The 25,354-nt window shown below is 38.7% G+C and overlaps 1 protein-coding gene across 2 annotated transcripts in view; it reads left to right on the top strand.

Annotated features, from left to right (window-relative positions):
- Nucleotides 1–25,354, top strand: part of PLPPR5 (phospholipid phosphatase related 5) — a 79,154-nt gene continuing 53,800 nt past the window's right edge. Inside the window, exons 1-2 of one of the 2 annotated variants that reach the window (XM_040073615.2) lie at nucleotides 1–65; nucleotides 18,471–18,545. In XM_040073615.2, the coding sequence (XP_039929549.1) occupies nucleotides 18,471–18,545 (75 nt within the window). In that variant the 5' untranslated portion in view covers nucleotides 1–65. The remainder of the gene's footprint in view (nucleotides 66–18,470; nucleotides 18,546–25,354) is intronic. The other variant, XM_040073613.2, reaches the window with a different exon arrangement.

Genomic DNA, 25,354 nt, shown 5'->3' with positions numbered 1-25,354 from the left:
GGGATCATCATGGAGGAGGATCATGAAGAAGAAGGATCCTGAGGGGAGAGAATTCCTGCTGTAAGGTCAGTCTGGGTGTGCAGTTGGAGCCTGTTGTTGGAACCTGCAGCCATAGTCTAGCGGGGTAAAAGCCTGCAGTCAGTCTGCAAGCTGATACCTGCAGGGGAAACCTACTGCAGGAGTTTGCTGCAGCCAGAGTCAGTGAATAGTTGGAGTCAGGATGGCTGAGCTGTAGAGAGGAATAAACCAGGACCCTTTTCATGCTGTGATAAACAAGAAGCCTGTGTCTCAGTTCATTTCTACCCTCTAACAAGAGGGCTGCTGCAACAAGTGACTAAGTTTTCCATATAGTGTTCTATGAGACAGAGGCATCTCTAGAAACCAATTCAGGTTTTAGGAGGACCTAATAAACTCCCTGAGTTCTTTTGGCTTTTGTAGTCAACAAATTACAGTTGGAAGCCCTCAGCTGAGGTACTTCAGTCAAATAAGTAAATTTGGACACACTCAGGCCTTGGTATGTATTTTATCCCTCAGGTTATGCCAGGGCAAATCTGTCTCTTAGAGTGTCAGGATTAATTTGAAAAGAATGCATCCCACATAGATAGCACTGAACTAAGATCCTCTGAGAGTTGCAGCCTTTAGAATGTATCTTCAATTAATGTCATGTCAAATTATGTTTGTGGTGGAAACACACACATATGACATTACCCAGGAAGTATGAAATCTCAAGCTTGTATTTCGCTGAGCAGAGTCCCCCTTGCTACAGGTGTTTGTGTGAAGGTTTATCTGCACTGTAATTGTTAAAGCACACCAGGCAGCTCTTTGCCCCACCATGGTAACTGCTACATTCAGCTCAGTGCAGAGGCCTTGTTCCAAAATGGACCCTTTTGTTGCCCACAGATTTTGCAGGGATAAAAAATGTGATAAGTCTGTGAGGGTTAAAGTTCTTGTCCTTTCTCGGTAAGAGCTGGTCATTTTAGCTGCACTCTAACATTACAGCTACGGACTGCATTGTTTGGTGCAGTTACATTTGCTCTGAAATATCCAATAAACTGCTAACGTGTCTGTCTCTGTAACAGGATAATAAACCCTTTAAAAATCACTGGTTTGGTCCTGATAGTTTTCTATTTAAAAAGGAGAAAAAAACCTGACTCCAATTACCACAGAAACAAAGCTAACCGAAGAGGAAAATCTGCGTGATATGGCACTGTGTGTTTTTAGCACCTCTCATCCTTAGCTCTAAAATGAACTCCAAAATGCTAATTTTCAATTTCAATTTGCTGGTGGTGTAATTAAAATAGTAATTTTTACTGGGATTGCATACTCCTTCTTTTTACAGTGCTATGATATTTTAATATATGATACTCTTAAGACCTGAATGTGCTGATTCACTACCTTGTGAAAAGCTGTTATGGATATATTCACTCAAAGTCTCATTTGTGTATGCATATAGAAATATAAATGTGTATACTGTTTTTATGGCCTACTTCAGATATCTCTATTAACAAAAAACAGTCAGAGAAGAATAGGGAGACACATTTTAAGAATAGTGTGCTTGAAATCTTCCTTCTTTAATTTAAATAGATTTCTTGAAATAAATTGGAATTTCAGGCCAAAGAATGAAGAACTCCTGTTCATACTAGTTTAGAAATATGCAAAAATTCCAACATTCCCTGAAATTCACTTCTGCTCCAATGCTGCATTTACTTCTTTCTAATCTTTCAAATTGAGCAGGAAAATAAATATACAAACCTTTCCTGTGTGTAGTCCAGAGAGAAGGGATGGTAACCACCCCAGGCACTGCATGAATACATTCCATGGATGCTGCCTTGGAAAAGCCTGCTCAGAATTGTGTGCCTGCGGTTACAGTTGTGACATCGGGGCATCTTCTGCCTACAAATTGGCTCTTCACAGCACCAACAGCACTCTGCACCAGTGGCCTGCCATAGTACAGGGGACTTTAGAGCAGTTCTCTTTCCCTTTGGTTTTTTTACCTTCTGAACAAATGATTTGCCACGTGTGTCACTGAACATCATGAGGAGTAAAATCTCCCTATTTTGGACAATATCTTTGCTTGAGAAAACCTTTTTCTTCAAGGTACAAGTCATAAACTGAGAGTTTCTCAGTGTTATTTCAGCCTTGGTAGAATGTCTATTAAAGGCTTCTTTTTTTTTTTTTTTTTTTTTTTTTTACAGTAAGTACTGAAGAAGAAAAGTATTACGAATATAAGCTATCCCATATGCAAAGTTCTCTAAATTTGGATAAAGCTGAAAATGTTTATTTTTCAAGTGGGCAATCTCATAGAGAAATAGCGTTAAGATCTTAAAGAAATGCCAAAATATATTAAATTCAGTAAGAATATCATTCCTGTTCTATAGTAAATACTACAAAACTGTATGAAATGCAGTCGTATATACTAAATTCAATGACATTTTCTCATGGGGGATTAATATATCATCAGAGTCCTTGCGGTCTTCTTTATGGTTACAGCTACAGACAGCTTTCAGTTCAGATAAAGTGATATCAGCCTCTCTAACTGCTGCATCTCAGCTGTGCGTACTGCATGTGAAGATTGCCCGCATAAGTACTTCACACTCCTTTGTAACTTTGCCCAGTTTCCTGTGTATCAATCCATATTCATGCACTTGCAATTAGCCTGCTTGTTGGAGCCCTGAGAATAAAAATGCTAGTGTATGAGGGGAAGTGAGGGAAAGGATGTACATTTGTCCTCTATTGTACAATTAGCCTCTACTGTACAATTAAGGACCCGAAAACAATCAATGGGTGTACCACTAACGGGATAAATAGACAGTGCTAAGTGCAAAGAAACCTTGCTCTTTTTAAAAAAATGTCTAGCAATGACTGTAATAAAAAAGAAATAATAGTTATTTGTATTACCCTCTAGAGAACATATCTTGCAAGACACAATATAAAGGGTGGGGTATAGGCTTATTTTGCTAGTGGAGAGAGTTTAATTTAGAATTCAGCTGATCTACTTGCAGTAGCACACTTCAGAGGCAATTGTACTGCAATGAAGGGAGTAATCCCAGCACACACTCAAAATCAGGCCAGTCAGATTGCTTCTGTATTTCATGTTAGGCTCTATGAAGTAGCTGTTTCAAATGTTTTTGAGGTGTTATTTTCAACAACTGCAAAGATAGTACTGCTCTTCAGTACGAAGGCTCATTTTTGTCTGCATTTGGCTCCTTCACTGTTTCTTTGTAGCCTAGAAAGCACTCAGTAAAGGAGAAGATGGAAGCAGAGGCTGACGTCGAGGCATGATTTTAAGAGCATCTTTAATAAGAGAGTGAACAAATATTTCAGTCTGTTCACTCAAGCAGAACCAGTTACGATATGTCACTAATGCAGAGTGTACGGGCACATGAACCCAAGCATGCTTCCTGCTCTGCTGTCTGCTTTTATCTGTGTGGTGGATATCGCACAGAAACAAAAAGGACATGAGCCATTTTATTGCAGTCTCTGCAGCTCCTCAGCACAGGAGCACCATAGAGGTTTTTTTTTCTGCTAGAGAAAAGATGATCTCCACACAATTGTATGAAGGGAAAGCATGCAGCTTATTTATTCTTTCAAGTAAACAAATAGCTTAACCCTGCTGTGCGGAAGGTTTGTTTGCTGCACCAGGCCAGCCCGTGCGGTGTTCCCCAGGAGCGTGTGCTGGCTGCGGGGCCGGAGCCTCTGCCGAGTGCTGCGTTCCCTGCCCAGTCGGCCTCTGCTGCTTTCCTCTTGCACCTTTTCATGGTTCAAGAACCTGTCAGGGGTATTTTCATCCAGCTTCCCGACTGTTGGTCTGGGGATCCGTGTGCAGTGCGAGCAGAGGGTCCGGGACAGGGCTGCGCGAAGCGTGATGGGCCCAGGCTGGGGCTGCGGGGACAAGTGTGGGCAGTGGTGGCACAACAAGAGTGACACCAAGGCCCACATCCACCTTGAGCTCTGGAGTCCTGACAGTCAAACAGGAATTCTGCTATGGGAGGTAGAAGTCTGCTGTCTTTTGAGCATAATTGATTTATAAAAATCAGTCAGCACTGATTTGCATTGCTCCTTACTGAGCTGTGAGGGACTGTCAGTCATGTGTGCATAATCCTGTTTCAGCTGGCACCAACAATTCCTGTTGGGATTTTCCACTGCATTGACACAGTGCATTCAGAAGTGACTATTCATCAAACTTTCTCAGTCAAAAAAAGTCTCAAATATTTAGCTTTTTTTTTTTTTTTTTTAATTTTCTCAAAAAGTTCATGTAATGTAGAAGCAGTCACATGCTATTAGAGCTTTTCACATTTATCCCATTATTCCTTTTACTCTTGGCAGACGGCCACTGAGAGCAGCCTCTCGCCATGCTGCCCATCGTCCCAGCTCTCCCCAGTCCAGTGCTCTGCCGTGTCCTGCCTTTTCCTTTTGTTGCCTTTTTAAAATACTTTGGGCACCTTTATTTTCCTTAATCACAAGCATTTAATTTCATTAGAAGCTGTGAGGCAGTTTGTTTACATAACTGCCTAATGCATATGGATACTTCCTAAAGACTCTTGTTACTTTGTACCTGATTCTATTAATGTTGATGTATCAGGCATCACAAGTAACTGATGTTGCTAAGGTTGGCAATAATTTTTAGTATTTTTAATTACCTAAAATTATCTAGCCTCTGGAAGAAATGAACCAGAGATTGAAATATGCAGTGAAATGTTTTTTAATGCGTTGGGGAATTGAATAAGAACCCACATAGATGAAATGCTGATTAGTATTTAGGAAGACTAATTATAGATAACAATTGCTCTGCAGAGCAGAGGCTGATATGCAGCCTTGTTGTGTCTTCAGAAATCCTAGAGTGCAGGACATACAACAGACTTCACCTCTTTGAAGCCTGGTACATGTGTATTTGTATGGCTTACAAAATGCTTTTTTGTACGCAGTGAGTGATGGATTGGTATGTAAATAAGGAGCCAAAGCATCACACAGCTGCAGCAAAACTGGATACAGCTTCCCTGGAAAAATGGAGTCTGATTTCTAAGGGTGTTCATCTGACAGGATGAAACTGTGCAAAGCTTGCAGGATGTAAACAGCAATGTTTTCGCTGATTTCAAGGGCTTCGTGAGCGAGGAATAAAGTGTACTGGAAGGCAATATATGGGGTGGTTTTTTTTAAAAAAATTCTATATTTATGTATTTTTTTTTTAAGTAGGTTTTTCTACTAATATAGAGTTGCAAACTCACAAATGATTTCTGGATTTTGACAGAAGACAGTTTCTGCAGTAGAGCTGTTCAGCTCTATATATGATGCTTTTTCATACTGAACTTTACATATATTTGCATGCACTGTAGCACCAAGAATGTTTAAGCCTTGGGGCATAAAATGATCAGCTACTTAGAATAAGAAGAAGTTCACCCTTCTACCAAACAATACATTATTGGAATTAAATGTTTTCTGGAGCAAGAGGTTGTTCAGAAAAGATATAAAGCTAGATAGGTCTTTAGTCTTTTCTTACATAGTGCTTTCAATGTTTCTAAATTGCTATTGACAGCTAAAATTGAAAGAAATATTGCAAGTGTTGATCCAAAAAATGGTTGCTTCCTTTACACAAAACGTTCCACTGAAGGCAGTTGGGTAATCTCTGAAGTAGTATCTGAAGCTTTGGTTCAGGATATTAGTTTTATAAAAATGTGGACTACTAATATTACTACAGTAATATTTATCAGTAAAAACAAGAGTCATTCCTTGTAGTAAAATCCTATTGAGAAAGTATGGCTGTAAAATTTTACAGAATTTGTTTTCAACTTCCTCTTGTCCAGTACCTCCCCCAGGATACTTCTACAATACCACAGTCTAACATGTTGGAAAGGAAACAACCCTGATGACATATTTTATTGTCCAGTAATGACATTGCAATTTTTTTTTTTTTTCTACTAGCGGTGTTTCCTAATGCATGCCAGTGGTTGTGTACCATTCATAAAATTCAAACACAAATGGGTCTTCTTACAGGAATTATAACCTTCAGCTTCCGACTACCTATCTACCTTGAGTTTTCTTTTATGTTCATTAGAAATACTTAGAAAAATTCATAAAAAACCCTCATTATTCTTGGAAATCCTCAATTACATGTTTGTGCATCTTTGGATAATTTGAAGAAAGTACATATTCCAGCAGAAATGGAGAGGCATCTTGGTAGCGATTGGCTGGTCTTACACTGGCTGGTTTCTCACAGCTTCCTTACCAGCCAGAGACCGGCTCACCTGGTAGACCTGTGATGTCAGCAGAATTCATTCCATCTTTTTTAATCCATCTTGCCCTTTCCTAACTGCCGTATACTCTGCAGATTTTTTCTGATGTACCTATTTGAAGTGTCAGGAGATCAATCCATTGTCACTTAGAATCTCATTTTGAACAACTTGGAAATCTATTTTAAAATTTGCTATAAGTAACAAGCAGGTTTTCAGGACAGCTGAAGCTTGCACTTCACTAACTAGTAAGTCTGGATGGACACCAATGTAAAGATGTATGTTTTTGATGTAAAATTCCAAAGACCATTTTTAAAATGTTTGACTTATATCTCAAGAAGTCATATCACCAAGTATTTGAACTTATGTTCAAAAGTATGCAAAGTGATATCTCCAAAGTAAAGTCACAAATTTACTCAGAAAATAGCAATATCTTGAGATCTGTCTTTCTGCACATTAAAGCCAAAAGTTTCATTTCTACAGCAAAAGCAAGGTCATTAGTCCTTTCTTTCTAAGAATGACAAAAAGAAATAAAAAAGTCCTTATCAAGAACCATTAAATTCTCTTCCAGAATCTTTCAAATATCCCAATTCAAGTTGTCCTTCAAATGTCAGGGTCAGATTGCAGTGTGAGATAGTTACTGCCTGTTCTATTATTACTACTACTTGATAAAAGTCTATTTGTAATACACTCTTTTTAAAGATGTGCAGCAAGATGTTAATTTGTTTTTCCATCTATCTCTTGTACTGTTTTTATTGGAGTAGCATCTGCACCACAGCAACAGACTCCATATTAATGCTAGTTAAAACAAAACCAGAAAAAAATTGTGGCTGTCGGTGACAGTGGGAGTGCATTTACACTCTAAACTTTGTGGCGTTCAGTATTCATTCATTTTGTTTAGGGAAATTAGCTAGAAGCCAAGTATAAATATAACTCATAGCTGTAGCTAAGCTGAAGATGGATTGTGCCTATATCCATTGTCAAAAACTTTTTAAAAGGCCAGTTTTCAACACAGTGTGAAATCATGAGCTGTATGCTTAATTGTGTAGAAGTCATTTTAAGGCTGCATCCCTTCTTGCCCACATCGTTGTTCTCCCGGAGTGTGCTAAAGCTTTCAGTGCTTCATTCAAATGAATAGATGTCATTGCACATTTTCAAGTACTGCCATTGTCCCAGCAGTCTTTGTTAGCTGCCTACAAGCCTTGTGTTTTCTAGTAAGTGCCTTAAGGTAAGAACACTTACATGGACGTTTTCTGATCTCACAACAAAGACCCAACAGGCAGCTGTGGTGATCATGTGATTTTGACGCTGCACACTAGAACTGCTCTTACACACTGATTTGGCCCACCTAGATTCTGCTTCATCCACAGTAGCCCTTCCTATTTCTTTAGAATCTGTTACATCTTTAACTGTGAAATGTCATTTCACTTTATTTACATTTATATCCCTTTTCTGGCAACCAAGTTATTTTTGATGCTGGTATCCTCATCACAACTGCAGTTTCAACAAGCTCTCACTCTGGTGATTCTTTTCCTTTATGCAAATACTTTTCAGGTGTTGCCTACTGTTGGGTTTTTTTAAACTATTTTATCTTAAAAGTCAGATTTTAGCAGCTATGTCACTGACTCTCATGATTGTACTATTTAGTATTATCTTCTGCGTCTGCAAACAATCCCTTCCTTAAAATGTCTCTCATCAGAATAAAGTCCTCTATTGAGTGGCCAAGCAACCTAAACTCTACCTAAGATTAGATATTGAGTCACCTTGCAGTTTATTTAATGCTGTATTTCATATATGGTCCTTCTTCTGGGTCTGGAAGAATTCCATTAAAAACCAGAGAAGGCAGTATTTCCCAGCTGGCTTTGATCCCATTCTTGATGAAACTTTGCATCAGCATGAAGTAGGATAAATGAATGCTTCTTTTCTCCCATGATAACTTCTTGTAATATCAGTAAAAGTATACTTGTTCCTGCCACACCATCTTTGCTTTCTTCTAGGTCAGCTTGCTCCTAGACTCTTCAATGAAAATCCTCGATCATTCATACATACCTAGTTTTTGTGTTGTAGATCTGCTTCTCCCCTTACCCTCTATCTGCTATTTCTTTATCTCTTATTTTTGTCCTTTTCTTGTCGCTGTTATGATTTTCTGTATAATGCATTTCATTGCCCTCTTGATCCTGATTATTTTCATTGCTCCTTCCTCTTCTTATGGAGCTAGCTGCTGTTCTTTGCCTTTTGGTATGGCTGCCAGTTTCTGCTTTCTATTTCTCCACCTCTCCACCTCACTGATAGCACAGTGAGCTGTCATTTCTCTTATCTTCTGTTCATCGCATGAATGGCTGCTTTTCTGTTCTGTGTCTCTGTGTTTCAGATCTTCATTTTCTTCAGGCATCTACAGTTCTTGAATCTTCCATGATGTGTTGTCATTTCTCCTCCTTCATGTCCTTAAATCCCCTTTAAATACTTGATTCTATGTACCCATGGCAACAGCCACTTCAGTTTCTGTGACCAAAGCAAGCCCTGGACTAATTCTGCAGTGCTTTTCTTGTTTACCATATCACATAAAAATGGGAGAGCTGATTTTTCTTATCTGATGACTCATAACTCTCTGGTAGAACTGATGTCTAAGCCCTTTTCTTTGGAGCTGAGTGAACAACTCCCAAAGAATAAGTAATTTGGTGAAAGTAACATTTTTTCCTTTCTTTCTAGCTACCATGAAACAGAATCTGTCGGTTTTTTACAGAGACTAAATATTGAATGGTTGTTTAGGGTGTGTTGAGCTCTGGAATATTCTTCAACAAACCTTTAGAGAAGAAAGCCAGTGACAGGCACCGTGTACCTGGTATGGTGAGGGAGGAAGTAGGCTAGACCAACTTGGTTAGCAGCCATCTGTCACTCCCACACACGCTGTCTCTTGTGAATGAGTGACTGAAAACATGTGAAACAGTGCAGTAGGTTCAGTCTGAGGGGATGGATGGCTTTGCAAAGCCTTGGCAAATGCTAGTAGGAAGCTGCAAGCATCCCTCAGTCAGTAAGGACAGCTGCTGAAAAGCTCATCGCAGCACACCGAATGATAGAGAGAGAGCACTGATGTGTTAGGAGGACTGCACAGCTGTTATGTGTATAATGTGCGCATTATTAACGAGGAAAATTAGCAGTGAAATGCAGAAGTGGCTATGGTACATAGAAGGATGATTAATTAAGCAGGGCTGTAGGTGTGTACAGAGCCGATTGAACTTGGGAGATAAACTTCTGGTGTGGCTTCTCACAGCAATAATACTAGAAAGAACCTGCTTATCTGATTATCCAGACTGTGAAGTCTAGTTCTTTTAGCAGAAGACTCCTGCAAATAAGATCCATCTTGACCATCTGTTGCCAGATGGAAGTGTTCTACTTCTGAATCACTGGCTGCAATGACATATTTAGACAATGAATCTTTCATGGTTAGATCCAAAGCACAAACACATATTGGGGTTATATTTTTTGTTTACTTGGCCTAAAGTTATAGTATGGCTATATACTCCTGTCAACATGCTATTAGATGGTAGATAGAAAATCCAGCAGTTCACACCCACCCTTAGTGATGTATCTCAGTTGCTTGAATAACAAGTACATAATTTATCACCAAAAAATGTAAAGACAACATAGAAGTCCTACTTCACTTTTATTCTGAAATCTGTAATTTTTTTTTGAGGAGTCTGAATGGTTCAGCATATGTGCTGGCCAGTGTAGGGAGTGTTTTGGTATTCAGGAAGGCCCAGAATACAAGTCATCAGCTCACATACATTCACTTACAGGTGGGTACCTAAACCTCCCTGATGGAAAAAAAAATGGCATTCTTTCTTTTTATTCTGTAACTAATTTTCTGTGATTTGGTGGTTTTGTGTTTTTTGTTTGTTTGGGGTTTTTTTAAGTGAACAGAGAGTAGGAGGAAATTAAGAAAGTACATAAGCTAACTGGGAAGTTTACAGTTATGCAACAAAATTTTAAATTATTGGTGTTTTAATAAAGTATAAAGATAATTATCATGGTTAAGTTCTTTGAAGTTTAATTGTGACTTTTTGCACACATTATTATGCACAAATTAGGTTTTATGTGGAAATTGAGAACTGTCAGTGAATTTTATATCAGCAGAAAAAATGCCAGGTTTTAGTCTTAGATTAGCTGAGTCTATTTGGCCTGAAGGAAATAGAACAAAAAAGTGGAATCTGAAGAAATAGCAGATAGAGATTTATACATGCCAGCCTCCATCAAGTTTTTCTAAATAGGAAATAATTGATAAATTATTACGCAGCAGTGTCATAGAGACTCTTATCCTGCTGACATTGTGCACCAATGGTCTTGAAAAAGAAGAATGATAGCTGCTCCCATCTGCAGTTGTATCACATCTTGTTGGCAATACAGAATTTGCTTAGATAGACACACAAGGAAAGTACTTCATGTATTTTAGGATACAGTTGAAAGAAAAACAGCAGCTAAAGGCTGGGAAGAAAACAATTACAGTGTATTGAGCCTAGCTCCCCAAAAACCACCATCAGAAATTCTCCAGATCAGCAGTTCAAGACAACTGGTGATGCAGCTATTCTTAAATACAAATTAGTTCTGATATACATGTGATTGTGCTGACTCTATGCTGCTTCTTTGCACTTTTGGTGAACGCTAGTGAAGTTGACGTTTTCTGCAAAGAAAATATTTGGAAATAATAAATTTTACGGGCTGACATATGAGCTAACTTTTAATTAAACAACAAAACAATAATGGGTGATATTTATGTCTACTCATAACTAATCAATATTACTCAAAATTTGAATATTTGGAAATTAAGATAATTTAAAAGATCAGGACAGAAATGTCACTACTGAATGAATTTAGAGAAACCACATTATGGCTTTACTCTGTTATAGTTTTATTCTAATAATACTGTTGATGAAACATGGGAAAAGTGCATTAATCAACCAGGTAAGTTTTATCAATAGGTGTCTGACATCTGACTCCAGATGACGACAGGCAGGTCAGTGTCCATTACTGACAGTGGGCCAGCTCAACACCCACTGTTGATAGTGGCTGTGACTGATCACTCCCAGAGTTAAGGAATGCCCAAACTGGAAAGAACAGAGAAAGCCAGAAATGACTGGCCAGAAGGTACTTCAGTGGCTCTAAACACTCAGCTGAGCACTGAGTGGGGCAATGAACTGTGGGACAAAAGATGCTTCTCATATGTAGGATATATCAATCAAGCTTGACTCACCCACTGCCTCCACAGCACTCCAGCCGTGCCTGTGAGGAACACTTGGCAACAGCAATTCTAGTGTCATCTGCCTAATTAAAACTTTAAATTTGCATGTTTTATTTGTGAATTATTTGTTCAGGGCTTTTAGGATTGAGGACTTGGTTCCATTGGGTTTAAAACCCAGTATAAATAGCCCACTATGTGGCTGGTGTCATTCATACCCTGGCAATTGGTAATGCACAGGGAACTGCTGCTGATTTGGCCTTGCCTCATAAATCCTCTCTTGACTGGCAAGCAAGCTTCAGACTAAGACTAACATTCCACATATTTGAATATTTTGCTTCTAAATCAGAGCAAAGTGAAGACAAAAAGCCATTCCAAGATCTATATTATTCCAGCCAGTTACACTGCACTAACTATTCTAGTGAATCTCTGCAGAGATTCCCACAATCAGCTGCCTGTGTGGGAAGGTGTCTGTGTAGATGCCTTCTGAGTGGCAGGGGCTTCCTGTTATTATGATAGAGAGTTGCTGTCACATCCGTGGTGGATGGGATTTTATGTCAGCACCAGAATTTTGCTCTTTCACTCCAGTGGGCTCTTTTTTATGTACAAAGCTATAGGATTAAGATTTGCCTTGATTTCACAACTGGAGTAATTTTATGGAACTCTTTTATTGGTTAAGCTCACATTAATTTTCCTGCTTGCAAAACAAGTGCATTCTTCCGTCATATTCTTAACAGAAAAATGACCTTCTTATTTCTGAAGCTTGTTGGGCAAAACTTAATCCTGTCGCTATAAACATAATCCCGTGAATCCTCCTGTTGCTGATAACACTTTTCACTGTCTGAACTCCTTGGGAGCTTTTGATTTGGGTTAGACAGGCTTCCAGGTCCTTCTAGTGTTAATCTTCAGATAATGAGTAATCTAAGAAAGAGAGGCATATAGTTTCTCTAGTTCCTAGCTTTCATCTTTCATGGTAATAAGATTGTCACTCTATGCTGTTCCAACTGTTTTACAGTTTTTAAAAAACTAATTTTATTCAATTTCAAGACAGGAGAGCACAGTTTAGCTCTCAATATCATAATAAATGGTACATCCATCAGGAGGTCAGTAAAAAATGAAGAAAGAAAACAATAGTACAACATATGTGGAAGTCACTGGGGAAAAATACTGTGTTGGTATATATTGCATTGCTTTCAATCTGCTGGTGACATTTCCCCCCGTATTTCATTTACTCTTGACATAGATGTTGCTGTGTGTTGGCAATCACTGACAACCTGGCAGATGTTACAGGGACCTTGTTGCCTGTGGGTTAATACACCTGTGAGATGGAAGGTTATTTCAAGGAAGTGGCAAAGAGAGTAAATGCCCTGGGCTTCAGAGAGAGAAAGCATCTGAGTTCATTACTAAGGTTCACCAGTTAGTGGCACTCATGAATTTTCAGGTAGCAAAAGCAGCTAAGTGTGATTCCCTGCTCTAATCAGGGTGATTCACAACTCTCTCATGTGTCTCAGCTGATAGCAACCTATTCTTGCACATTTTATATCATTGGTTTCACACTTTACTCTTGAAAATACATTATATGCTGACTTTACCTGTATGATCTGCATCCAAGTTATCTTAAATACTAGTTCTCCCTCAGCATCTTACCATCAGTATGTGCCGTGTTTCTTCTGTTCCTCTTTCCTGTTATGTATATAGAGACAAGCTCTCTCTCCTATTGGAGGGAAATGCCTCTCATGTATTTCTCTGGCAGATCTAAAGCCTGAAAGGATTATCATTCCTAAGGTTTCATTTTACTGTGTTTTTTGTAAGAGAAAAGTAATTCGGAAATGTCACGTATTTGGCTGAGAACAAACTCCCTAGCATTTTACATGAAAAGGTATAGACATTAGTGTATAAAATTCTCTGTTTTATCAGTCCTATCTGCAGATGGTTCTTTGATATTCTGTAGTTTGGTTTGATGTTCAGGTTACATTACATACCAGACTCATCTCTGTTCTGTCAGTTATTCAAAGAATGCCTTTGCTGTTCCCAGAGTCAGCTTCCCACTGCTCTGTCTGTCCTCTGTCCTTGTACCCTGGGATCAAAACTAATATGCATGTCAGAGAAAAGAGAATTTTAGTTACTGCAGCACCGAGCTTAAAATGTAAGAGAAATCCTCTTGGAGAAAGAGGAATAGAAGTGCGAATATGTGGAATAACTTGATGAACTCTGTTCCTCCAAAGATTGTTCTGAATCTACATTTCAGTATTTCCACCATGAATATGGTTCAGATTATTATAGTACTTTTCTCTGATTTTTTTTTTCCCCTCAGCCTTAGTAAAGCTATAAAATCACCTAAGGCTGATTTTTGTCAGCTTTAGATCATGTAAGAGTTCTTTCTGATATAAGAATGGACACTTTGTTATCTGTGAAAGCCTGAGTAATGTTTGAAAAAGCACCTGTCTCTGTGCATACACATGGAACTGAGAGGTAGTAGGAACACAGATAAAAATCAAAAGGAAGATCTTCACTAACAGCAGTCTTCATAAGTAGAGTATCAATTACTGTAAAAATTAGCTTTATTTTTTTTTCCTTCTCCCAATCACATTCAGCAGCAACAAGAGCCATGAAATGTAAGTAGTAAGTTAGAAACTCCTCGGACTTGCACAGCAACTCTTGTTCTTGTGTAACTGGGTGTCAGAGCTGTGCCTTTGTGCTCGCCAATCTACCACCACTGGGTGGTAGATATATACCTAATTTTATATAAATAAATATATATATACACACACACATGCACTTAAATATATATTGAATTTTTTATATATATATGAAATTGTCCAAAATTGTGGACAGTGTAAACAGTGGGCTAACATGAAATAAAGTGGTTAAATGAATTCTCAGCCACCTTCACAATTCAGTGTCTGACTAATTAGTACTATAGGAACTATCTTGGTGGGAATTTTGGACTGTCCCAAAGGCTTCCCCAGGTAGCTCCTGCAATACCCAGAACAATTTACATGTTTCTATGTGTTGATTATCAGCTGGGCAGGAAATCTGGTCCTTCCAGGAATTCCTCAGCTGATTCACTGAAAATTGATCAGTGTATACAAATGTGTATACAAATAATTCTTTAGCCCACATACTCTAAGCTCTCCTGTATTATATTCATGCAGCACGTTTGCTCTCCTGACAAATAGCTATTGATGATAAATAGACAGCTATGATACAAGTGGGAGACAGAAATGTAAGTAACTCAGAGGAAAGTATAAACATTCTTTACTTTTCTTTCTCTTTATTAAAATGTCATAATATTTTCTATTATCCATTATCTCTATGAAGATGATATAGATTTGGCACATAAAAATGGTTTCTTGCCATGAAGATTTCTTCAGAGCACCGTGGCCTTATTTCCTTTTTCCTAGACTAATTCAATGTTCCCCAGACACATTCTCTGTTTACCCTCTCACAAGTCACTACATTTTTATCACACTGGGGAGTATAAGTGCTACTGATAGTTCTAGCGAGCTTTATTTGAATTTTAGTAGGGTTTTGGGGTTTTTTTAAGTTTAGAGCATATCTTACATCTCCTGATTTATTGGTAAGCACTTTTTCATTGGTATATGTGAACTTCACCCATAAATGGAAAGAGACAAATGAAACAGAATATGCCATTTCTATTTCTAGATAAATCTTAAGTTACAGAGAAGCCTGTGATGAAACAGACAGCTAGTAATGATATTGTTGTGCCTTAGATCTGCTTGTAACTTTTATGACACTTCACCAAAAATGCCAGAGGAGTGCTATACAAATGGCAACCCTGGATAATAGAAGTAGCAAAATAGTGAGATTGGGGAACTCCATTTCAGAACTAAGGATATTTGAGTTCATTTTTTGGGCTGTGAAATGCAGTATTAAATAAATACCTTGACATATTCAAGCTATGAGCACAAGTACTTCCTTTTCTGTTTCTGAGTAAATTGGAAGTGATTAAAATCTAGGCATCTTTTTGCACTGAACGTCGTTCAAAGTTTCCCAGAGCTCATTGCTGACGTTTCATCCTAAGAGGATGTCTTCTTGTGCATCTGAAGTACCTGAGTCAGTAGATATGCCTAAAAATTGCCCATATACTTCATTTCTAGACCCTATACAGAGCAGTTGCTACTTTTTTGTAAAAACATTCTGCTGTTGTGCCCCTGGTCTTGCTGCCCAATTCTCATCCACTTTACAGGAGCTAAGAGTTGGTGGTTTAGGAGTTACAGAGTGCCAGGTTGATGGTTGGACTTGATGTCTTAAACATCTCTTCCAAACTTAATAATTCTATGATTCTATGAAAACCCAGCCCAAGAAACACAAGTGCAATCATCTCATGTTGAGGAGAGGTATAAATTGAGTGAGTTTTGATCCAAATGGGAGCAGAAACACTGAGAGCAGGCTTTCATCAACTGTGTTAAGGAGGATGTTCAGCCTACAGCTGCTCCCATGCTGCTGTGGTGCAGAGCTGCTGTGCTCAGCCACATGCTCCTGGAGGTGTGTGCTTGCTGTCTCTTCCCAAACCAGCACAGCTGTGGGTATGATGCTCTAGTCTGGCAGCCAGGCAGATTGTGATGCTATGTGGCAGGGGTAGGCTTGTCTGGAGAGGGATCCTGTAGGTTGTTGTTAGGCATGCCCCCAGAAGAGCAGCTCGAGGGAGACGGGCTGCCTAATGCATGCACTGGGGTACTGCCAGAGAAACTGCTTCATAGGCTGCCTAGTAACTACTTACATAAAAAGACTTCATATCACTAAAACAGAACTAGTTCCTTATCCAAAGATATTTATAGGGGTGTTTGTAACATTTCAGCCATGCTCTCACAGATGGCTTCTTGATGTCTCATTCAGGCTCACTCATCTTTCTTGAAACTCATAGCAGCAACCTCTGGAAAGGCAATTTCACATATTGTGTGCATTTATCCTGTGTAAATAGTGTACCAGGCTTTGACCAATGCCTACCTCCATGCTATGGAAATAAAAAATCTGGGATTCATCTCAGGGTCTAGAGCTCATTCCCATTTGAGTGCACCAAGAGCTTTAGACACTGGCCAACAGGAATCTGCAGTACTTACATAGCATTAAGAAGAACACGTTGCTCCTTTGGTGCTATACTGGAGAATTTTGAATCTTAGTCCCTTTTTATTCTTGAGCTAAGGGCTGAAGAGCAGACACTTATTGGTCCTTAATTCTCAGAGCTTGTTCCCTTTTCTTCACTGTATTGTTAACACTCAATAAATAATAAATAACTGCTATATTGGAGTCCCTTTAATGAACTGAGCCTGTAGAGCCTGTAGTCCCAATATGCAGTAGCTGTGCATGCTCCTCTCCATATGCAATATTAATGGTTGTATTATGTAACTGGGTAATGGAGTGTCAAGGAGTCTCTGGGACTCCTGCCTGAGAGAGGAATTGAAAGGAATATGAACAGCAGTATTTGGCCCTGGATTCATAAAAGTGAATTGATCAACAGTAGAGCACCATTTTCTATTTACTTGATAAATAAGTTCAGTCTCTAAGAGAAATTGAGAAATTTCAAGAACGAATGCCATATTTGCTTGCTTATGAAGCACTTATTTTTCATTGCTTTGGATAAACACAAGCTGAATGCAGATAATTGCTGCTGTGTTTTATAGCACCAAAGACAGGGCTAAAAATGCTCAGAGTGACAGGGTCACAGTAAAATGCTCCCAGTGAGACCTGTCTGGTGCATGCCTAAGTCTCACAGAACTGAGCAATCGCTCACATTGCTGCTGACTCCCTCATGCAGGGAGGGAGGCACAGTATCAGGTCCTCCAGCCACCTTCAAGAGGGGAGCAGAGCATCAGAGATGGGCAGGCATTGCTGGGAGCCAGGCTGTACAAACACAGCAGTTTGTTTTTTGATATCGCTTGGAAGCATCTGCTTTCTCCTCTCTTTAGCGTGCTGACTCCTGGACTGCTGAGCCCCAAGCCCTGTGTGAAATCTGCACGTGCACAGACGAGGGCATGAGAGGGAGAAAGAGTCAGATGCAGTTTATTAAAGCATCAGAGGAAGAAAGAGAATCAAAGATGAGTTTGGGAGGCCATGCAAGAGAGAGAGAAGGAGATACAAGATGCGGAAAAATGTGTTACGTGTGAGAAATGGAATGAGGGAAAGGGAGTATGTGGAAAGATTAAAGGGAAATTGGAGCGAGAGCACAGGGACACCAGAAGGAAAGAGGATAAAAAAAAATATGTGAATGGTGAGACATAAATGAAGAACAGTGAGGGGAACAGCTGGGAAAAGCAAAAGACAGCTAATGGACTATTTTAGTATCTTTAGGAAGAGCCTAGAGGGAAGCTTTTAAAGTAGAGTTTTAAAAATTAAATAATCAGAGAAATAGTGGTTATATTGGTTGTATGGGGTGTTTTTAAGGAAGAAGAGAGCAATCTAGAGGAACTACACAGCATTTAGAAGTTTTCGAATTCTTGAATATACTAACTTCTCAAGAGGTTTTAGTCAAACAGCTTGGCACTTCCTTTTAGTCCTGTGTTCCCATGCTTCTGTTGAAGTCTGATAGATTAAAATTTAAATTATGAAAACCTTTAAGCCTTCAATTAATGTCTATTCAGCAAAGTCCTCTTATTTATACTTAAAGAACATGCTTAAGTTTCTTTGAAGTCAATAGAATTAGAAAAGCTCTGCCAAAAAGAGATAAAGGAGTTGTTTTGTTGACGTATGCAGGCATATAACTCGTACAATTTTAAGTACAAATCTTCATATAGATACTATTATTTGGAACAAAAACAGCTGTAATCTATGTAACAAAACAGTAAAATCTAAACTAACTTGAAGATCATTCATACTGGAATAAAGAATTGCACATAAACAGTCCTTTTCCTTGATGTAATGCTCACCACTCCTTATTTTGGTACAAACCTGTGTTTTAAGCAGGCCTTTTCTAGTTTGCTGTAAGCACACTATTATAAACAAGGCCAGCTTCTGACAGATGGACACAATATCCTGTGTTTCCTTCACAGATGAACATGATTTCGAGCAGCAGGCATCAGTCTCAGAGAAGCCTCATGATGTTGCCATGCTCCATATTAGTTGAGGTAGGAAAATATCGTAGATACGTCGCTAAGTTCTTGCGTGTATTTTTTAATTAAATACTCTCAGTAACTATCAATATGTTCATGGGCTGCTCTCTGCTAGCAATCACTTGTGGCAGCTAGGAAGAAAATTCCTGTCCCTATCATATTCTTTTGTGAGGGGGAATGGAGTCCCTATGGCTGTAATTAGATTTTAAGTGATTGTGATATTTTGATATGCCAGAATACAGGGAAGTGAAGTACCTCTGAGCTGGACCCATAATTTTGGTGATTAAATCTTAATAATGCTCTATAAGTCTATAATTCTTTTCATTCTTGAACCAATTTACATTCGAGAGTTGTATATCTTGTGGAATGCAATAAAATATTGCTCTGAAGGAGAAAGTAACTCTTCATTGGCAGGTTTTACATTGGTAACTCAGTTTAAAATAGTTGTGCTTATTTATATTGACAGAGATTTCTGTGCCCCCCCCCCCCCCCCCCCCCCCCCCCCCCGCCTTAAAGCCATTTCTACATTCAAAACATTTGGGTCACACAAAAAATTCAAGCAACATTCTCCTTATCTTGTAGTGCATGGTAATTATAATGAAAAATCCTGATGGTTCTTTTCAGTTTGCTAGCTGACTTGGTACGAGCGAGCCTGAGGGAAATTATGAATCTGCATTTTCAGCACGGTTCTCCCTGACTTGCATGTGCACACGGGTAGCATTGGATTGGGTGGACTGCAGATCAAAGTGGAACCTCTTCAGACATTTCTTAGGCTGAGTGAGAGTGGGGCATTAGCATTCAATTTTCTGCTCAGCCGCAGACCCGTGCACCATACTGAACACCCGCTTGGGCCTTACTGCAGGGGAATTAGGCATTGGTATCCCTGGATGTCAGAGCAGCAGCTGTTCTAGGGAGTTTGGTGGTGCTTAGTATTAGACTTTGGAAGTAAAACCTGAGAAGATTTAAGATTGCCCTGTGAATCTAATTCCTGGATTCTGCGCCTTGGTACCTATCTCTTTACCTCATAACTGGTACTGAGAAAGCAGTGCTTTGGTTCCTGTGGGATGCATAAATCCTTCTGTGATACATTTAGACTTATCTGATAAATGGAGAGTGGGGAATGACATAAATTGAGGGAGAATATAGCAGCATGTCAAGCAGAAGTTTTTTATGGTGCAAATGTTATGAATTAAGTGACCTTTCCTGAAGAAATTCTCATCCTCAATGGAGTCATGGAGCCTTCTTTGCCTTTTGAATTAAGGTGTTTAAGTTTTTTTTATCAGCACATTCTGGAAGTTATTTCCGTGTGGATAGAAATTGCTTCATTGTCTGACATTATTTCTGTCACATAATTTCAGCAAGTTTTGTAAGTTGGCAATTTATGTTCACTGTTTTCAAGTGATGTTTGTGATCCATTGTGACACAAATCACTGCAGATCCACTGGCTTTTCTTGCTTGTGCTATGTCACACTGAGACAGCAGCAAGACTCACAGCCTCTATATCATCAAATCTAATGGCATTAGGGGATGCAAGACTGATGATATCATGATGCTATTATATAAGTTTGTCAAGAAATTAATTGGCACAGAGCAGCTAGACCAATAGATGGGGTTTAGGAAACATGATTTCTCTTCCTGAATGTTGGGGGGACTCAGAAAGCCTTGTTCCATTTCTGGAATAATTTGTAAAATCAGAATAAGAATTCTACCCCCACTTTAGACAAATTACACAGGTAGAAAATGACAAATATGTTGCAACAGATTATATTCTAGAGTCACTTGTTATTATCATTGTTCTCCAGGATCAAATGGTGATCCAAATATTGTATCACCTGTAGTTCTTTTTTAAAGCAACTGGGTGAGACAAATATGCAGAATTTGCACGTCTGGGTTTAGGTATTTGGGTGGTTAAATGGTCTGTGAGCTTTCTCAGCCTTCCTTTAAAAGCCTCATCATGTGTCCTCCCTACCATTAAAAGGGAATTGCAGCCATGAGGTGCCAGAGGCAGCAGTGGTTGCTCATCTGGTGCTGATTGCTCGGAGTGACCCGATGTGTTTGCAGTTTTTGGGACTGGGCTATCTGTCACACAAACTGTTTATCTGCAGAGGCACAGTAGTAACAAAGTGCCCATGAGGCTTTGCCAGTCTGTATTACAAGTATCTGCTTTGCATGGAGCCTAGTATAAATCTGCTTTTCTGAAAGTCTGCCAGTCTTTATTGGCTTGACTATCAGAGTATTTGAGAAGGTATAAATGGGGTGCAGGATCTGACACTGGACAGTGCTCAAGTCCTAACTTGCTTCTCAGGGAGGTGTGTCTGAGATGCTGTTGCTCTCCATGCCGCTGATGCCCTGGCAGCACTTTCTCCTGAGCTCTCCAGCAGTGGGTAAAGAGGGGCTTAGCCCTCAACCAGGGCTTGGCCTGGCACTCATGGCTGGAGCTCAGCAGGGCCAGCACAGTGTGGGGCAGCACAGTGAAAGCTGTGTGATGGTCAGTAAACACTTCAGCCCAGCAAGGAGATGTCAATGTGCTAGTTGGAAGTTACAGCAGGGAATAGTTACATACAGGTTAGTCAAGTTCTACTTCAATCTCCTCAGAAAAATATTACTTTTTCATGAGTAGCCTGCTAGTTAGGAGGAAAAGAAAAGGTGGCGATCAGAGCGATTTACATTAGATGAATACTAAGAGTAGTTTCTCTCTTGCAACAAGGCAGAACTAGGTTTTCTGCGCTTCTTAGAGCTTGCTCACAAGCATAGCTTATCTGCAAAGCAATGATATTATAACACGTAAATCTACTTTCTGTGCTCTTGCCCTTTTTAATAATATTTAGTGAAATATTTTCCTAATTAACTTCTAATCTTGTGAGAGAAATTATCCAAGTAGATGTACAGAAACTTTCAGGGATAAGAAAACCAGGGTCTCTGCTTGATTTCTTGCAATACTAAGCTTTATACCTTTCAGAATGTCAACTTTTCTCCACTAAAGAGCCTTGAAAATTACTACTCACAGCATTTACAAAAATATCTGTTCTATTCCATTCTCAAATTATAGAAAAGGTGCACCTGGGTATTCTGTCTTTTGTTTCAGATTCTTTCATCTGTCTAATTCAGAGAAATGAACCTCATTTAATCTCTTGATCCTAGTGGATAGACCTAGAAGTTTATATCTGCTTGTCCAAGCTGGAGGAAAGACTGTAAGGAATGTAAGTTCTGTAGGGCTTTGCAAGCTCACACCTGAATCTGCACGTTTGGGCTGTACAGAACCCGAGCAGTACAAACGTCTGTTACGTTCTGTGGCTGTTAAGAGCTTGTGCAGGTTCAAGGCATCATTTATTCACTCCCTTCTGTACTTGTGTTCTGTATCGTTGAATTCTAGTGGTATGTTGTTGCACTTCTCTACTGTTTTCTTGCTAGTACCTTTTACTTTAAAGAAGTTAATGGAAGCATTAGATTTTGAGATTTATCTCCTAAAAGCCACACAATATCAGAAGTTAGTTTCTCCAGCACTACCAACTCATGCAGCTGTTATGACAGATCATATATTTAGATTGCAATGGCCAGATATTTTTCAATTTTCCTTTAACCTGAGTTTTCCCTACTTTGTACATTGTTTTGCAAAACCTGCCTTATTTCTCTTTTCTCTGAGATGTTTTATCTCACATGTTGATAAGTGAAGTATTTTTCCTAACTTATATGCTGAAAACAGATGTCCCAGCAGCAGCTGTGAGATAAGCTTAGCTCTCTTTTAGGGAAATACCTGGGACAAGGCAGTACCTGTCTGCCTGCCTGCTGGACTCAGCCTTAACTGCCCAAAACCTAATGGTTCCAACTTGGAACTTCTTAGTATCACCAGGTGCAAACTTTTTCTGATCTTTAACACTTCTGCAATTTCAGGCTTAGGAATTCTCACACTAGAAACATTAAATGTATTATTATTATTTAGCAAGTTAAACTATATTATGGTGGTGTTTTGTGTTTTGGTTGGTTTGTTTGTTTGTTTTAGTGTGGTTTGGTTTTTTTTTTTTTTTTTTTGCTGGAGTCTGTAGAGTAGGTATATTTTTTTCACCTGTTATTAACTTTTAACTTTCAGAAATTTCTAAACTTACCTTTTCTGGGTGAAGGAATTAGACTATTACTGACTCTGGCAGTAGGCAGATGCTTTAATATATGTAGCTATGAGAATATTGACATCTGTCTACTTCAGATATGTTATCAACCACATATCTAAATTTTGTGAAAATTTTCTGTTAATGTGCAAGGAACTTCTGAATTCTTAGCAGAGAGCTGTGAACTGTGCTTAACTACACTGATAGGCGTTGTCCTTTTTAGGGTTTTTGGGAGGGATATGTTTTGTAGCAATAGAGCAATATCTCATTTTCATGCTTCTCAGGAGATGCTGACTGATATTTCTCTCTGCCTTGGATATACACTCTGCAGAGTTCTTTATGCAATTGACTCGCCACTGAACTGGGAGCATTTTTATATCTGAGAATCAAGATGACTCAGACAATTTAGAGCTGATTCAACAGAAGGAGGTCAATCTTAGTTTTTCCTTTACCCTTTGGATTCCAAGGAGGTCTTTTCTGCCTTAGAAGAACATAATTTATAATCTCACTCTTGTGCAATTTTTCTCATTTTACCATTTGCTTCTCCTACTTCCCCCCCCCGCCGCCCTCCTGTTTCCAGTATCTAAGTAGCTTTTCAACAACCTTAAAAACTGGCCAGCAGGCCCTCTAACAGGATGCTGAAACTAGTGTGAATTTGTGGTGATACTGGGAAGCCAACAGTTGGTGTTTCACATCAAAATATCCAGCCTTCAAAATATCGACTTTTCAAATTATCTATATTTGAATTTAGAACTCTGAAAATTTAGTTTGTCTTTCAATGTAGAATGTTTTTAAATGGACCTCAAAGATATTGCACTGAAGTGAAACACTAGATATGTGCACTGGAGTCTGCTCTTAGATGAATAAAGTATGGTTTCTGCTTCTATTATTTTTTTGGGGGTGTTTAATTTTTGTGTATTTATTTCTATTCTTAAGCTTGTAATTCCCTTTAGCGTGGACTAAGCTTTTTCTTTTTCTTCAATGTGACATGAAACAGCACATGAAAAGGGCAGTACAATTTTGAAATACTATGCAGATTTAATTCCAATAATTTCTAATAATACCATTACATATTGTTGATCTTGTCCCATGATTTAGCCTTTAAAGCTTTGCAAACAATTTGAATGCAAAATTTAGGTCCTGAAAGGAATTATAGAAAGTATAAATATTATAATAGCACTTCTACTGTGATAGTAATAAAGGTGTTAACAATAGCTTTGAAATATATTTGGCTGTTTTAGTAAGTATGTTGTAAAAAAAGAAAGCCATTTCAAAACAATGTATTGCTTTAAATACCAAAACAGCATTAAATATAATACAGTCTTGGATGGAATTGAAGTTATATGGAGATTTAATGGAAAACAAATAAATTAACTATAACTGAAAACTCTACTCCATAGCTTTCAGTGATTTTGACTGTATTTGGTTTAGAGTTGCTCCTTCCGTTAAAAGTAGCCCTTTGCCTTATTTTGACTTAGGGAAAATATGCTTTTGACTGTCCTACATATTTCTTAGGGCAACTGGCACAAAGAAGTTGCTTAGGGAAACACATGAGTTTTGAACTAGGTAGTGAATTGCTTAGACAGTCTTTGTCATTAAATTTGTCCAGGGTGTTATAGAGATCATCTTACAAGAAGACTGCTATTGTGTCCTCTAACCCCACTCCAAGAAAAAAAACAACAAACAAAAAATCACTGGTCCTTTTAAAATCTTGCTGAATTTGATGTATCAATTAATTGTCTGTCAAAGAGCATGAAGGGAAAACTGCATGAGAGTTTCCCATTCCAGGAGATTCTTCTTTTCCTTTGTGAACATAGCAAAGTTTACCAACCCAGATTCTGATCTTTGTGAAACTTATTGCCATATATTGATTAGCCTGCATTTATTGTGTTGTTCCTTTAAGGGACTTTTGGATTGAAATTACCTTTTATGGAAGTAGTTCCTTCACAATTATTTTCAGTTTCTAATTTCTATGATTCATTTTAGAAATGCTTTACAATGAAAAATATATCTGCCATAATACAGATCTGTTCTGTCACTGCTAGAAAGGAATAGCCTGCTGTTAGAAACAGGGGAGGCTCTGGTTATCTGTGTAGTATTTAAATTTCAAGAACTGCAACACATTTTATTTGACAATGCCCTGAAAAATTAAACTTCCAGCCATATTTAACAGGATGATAAACATTCAATGAGAAGAGGATTTCATCATTAATCATTCACTGAGAGCAATGGAACTGAGAGAGAACAAGCTGATGCTGATGAAAAGCACTAACTGTGCTAATGAAAGTTTTCAGTGTCTTCTACTGACAAGGCAGGCATTGGAAAGCTTCTGCAGCTTTGAAATGGATAAAGCACAGCAATTCAATAAATGTTCTTTATTTGTAGTCTTCCCAATCAATTTCTGAGCTTAGCTCTTGTAAGTAGCAGTAACACCCTGGTAAACATTTGCACCTTAGCTGGCTGTTTATGACTTGTATAATAGAGAGCCAGATGCACTGAAATCTCCTGTGTGCAAGAGCTGTGTTGGTCCCCCCAGGCAACACAGGAAGAGCCTGCTCATCCTCCCCTGTGGGACTGCCTGATTGTGGTGACCCATAACAAGAAGCTGGTACCATTTTCCCTGCTTTTCATAGTGCCTCTTTGACTTAGAAGAAATAGATCAAAGCACAAAAAGGCAAGAAGAGAAAGTTTCAAGGACAGTAGGATCCAAATCAGCTATAC

This window comes from Hirundo rustica, chromosome 9 (assembly GCF_015227805.2).
Source record: "Hirundo rustica isolate bHirRus1 chromosome 9, bHirRus1.pri.v3, whole genome shotgun sequence".
NCBI classification, from domain to species: domain Eukaryota; kingdom Metazoa; phylum Chordata; class Aves; order Passeriformes; family Hirundinidae; genus Hirundo; species Hirundo rustica.
The sequence above is the reverse complement of the archived record's forward strand: the minus strand, read 5'-3'. Positions and strand labels throughout refer to the sequence as shown.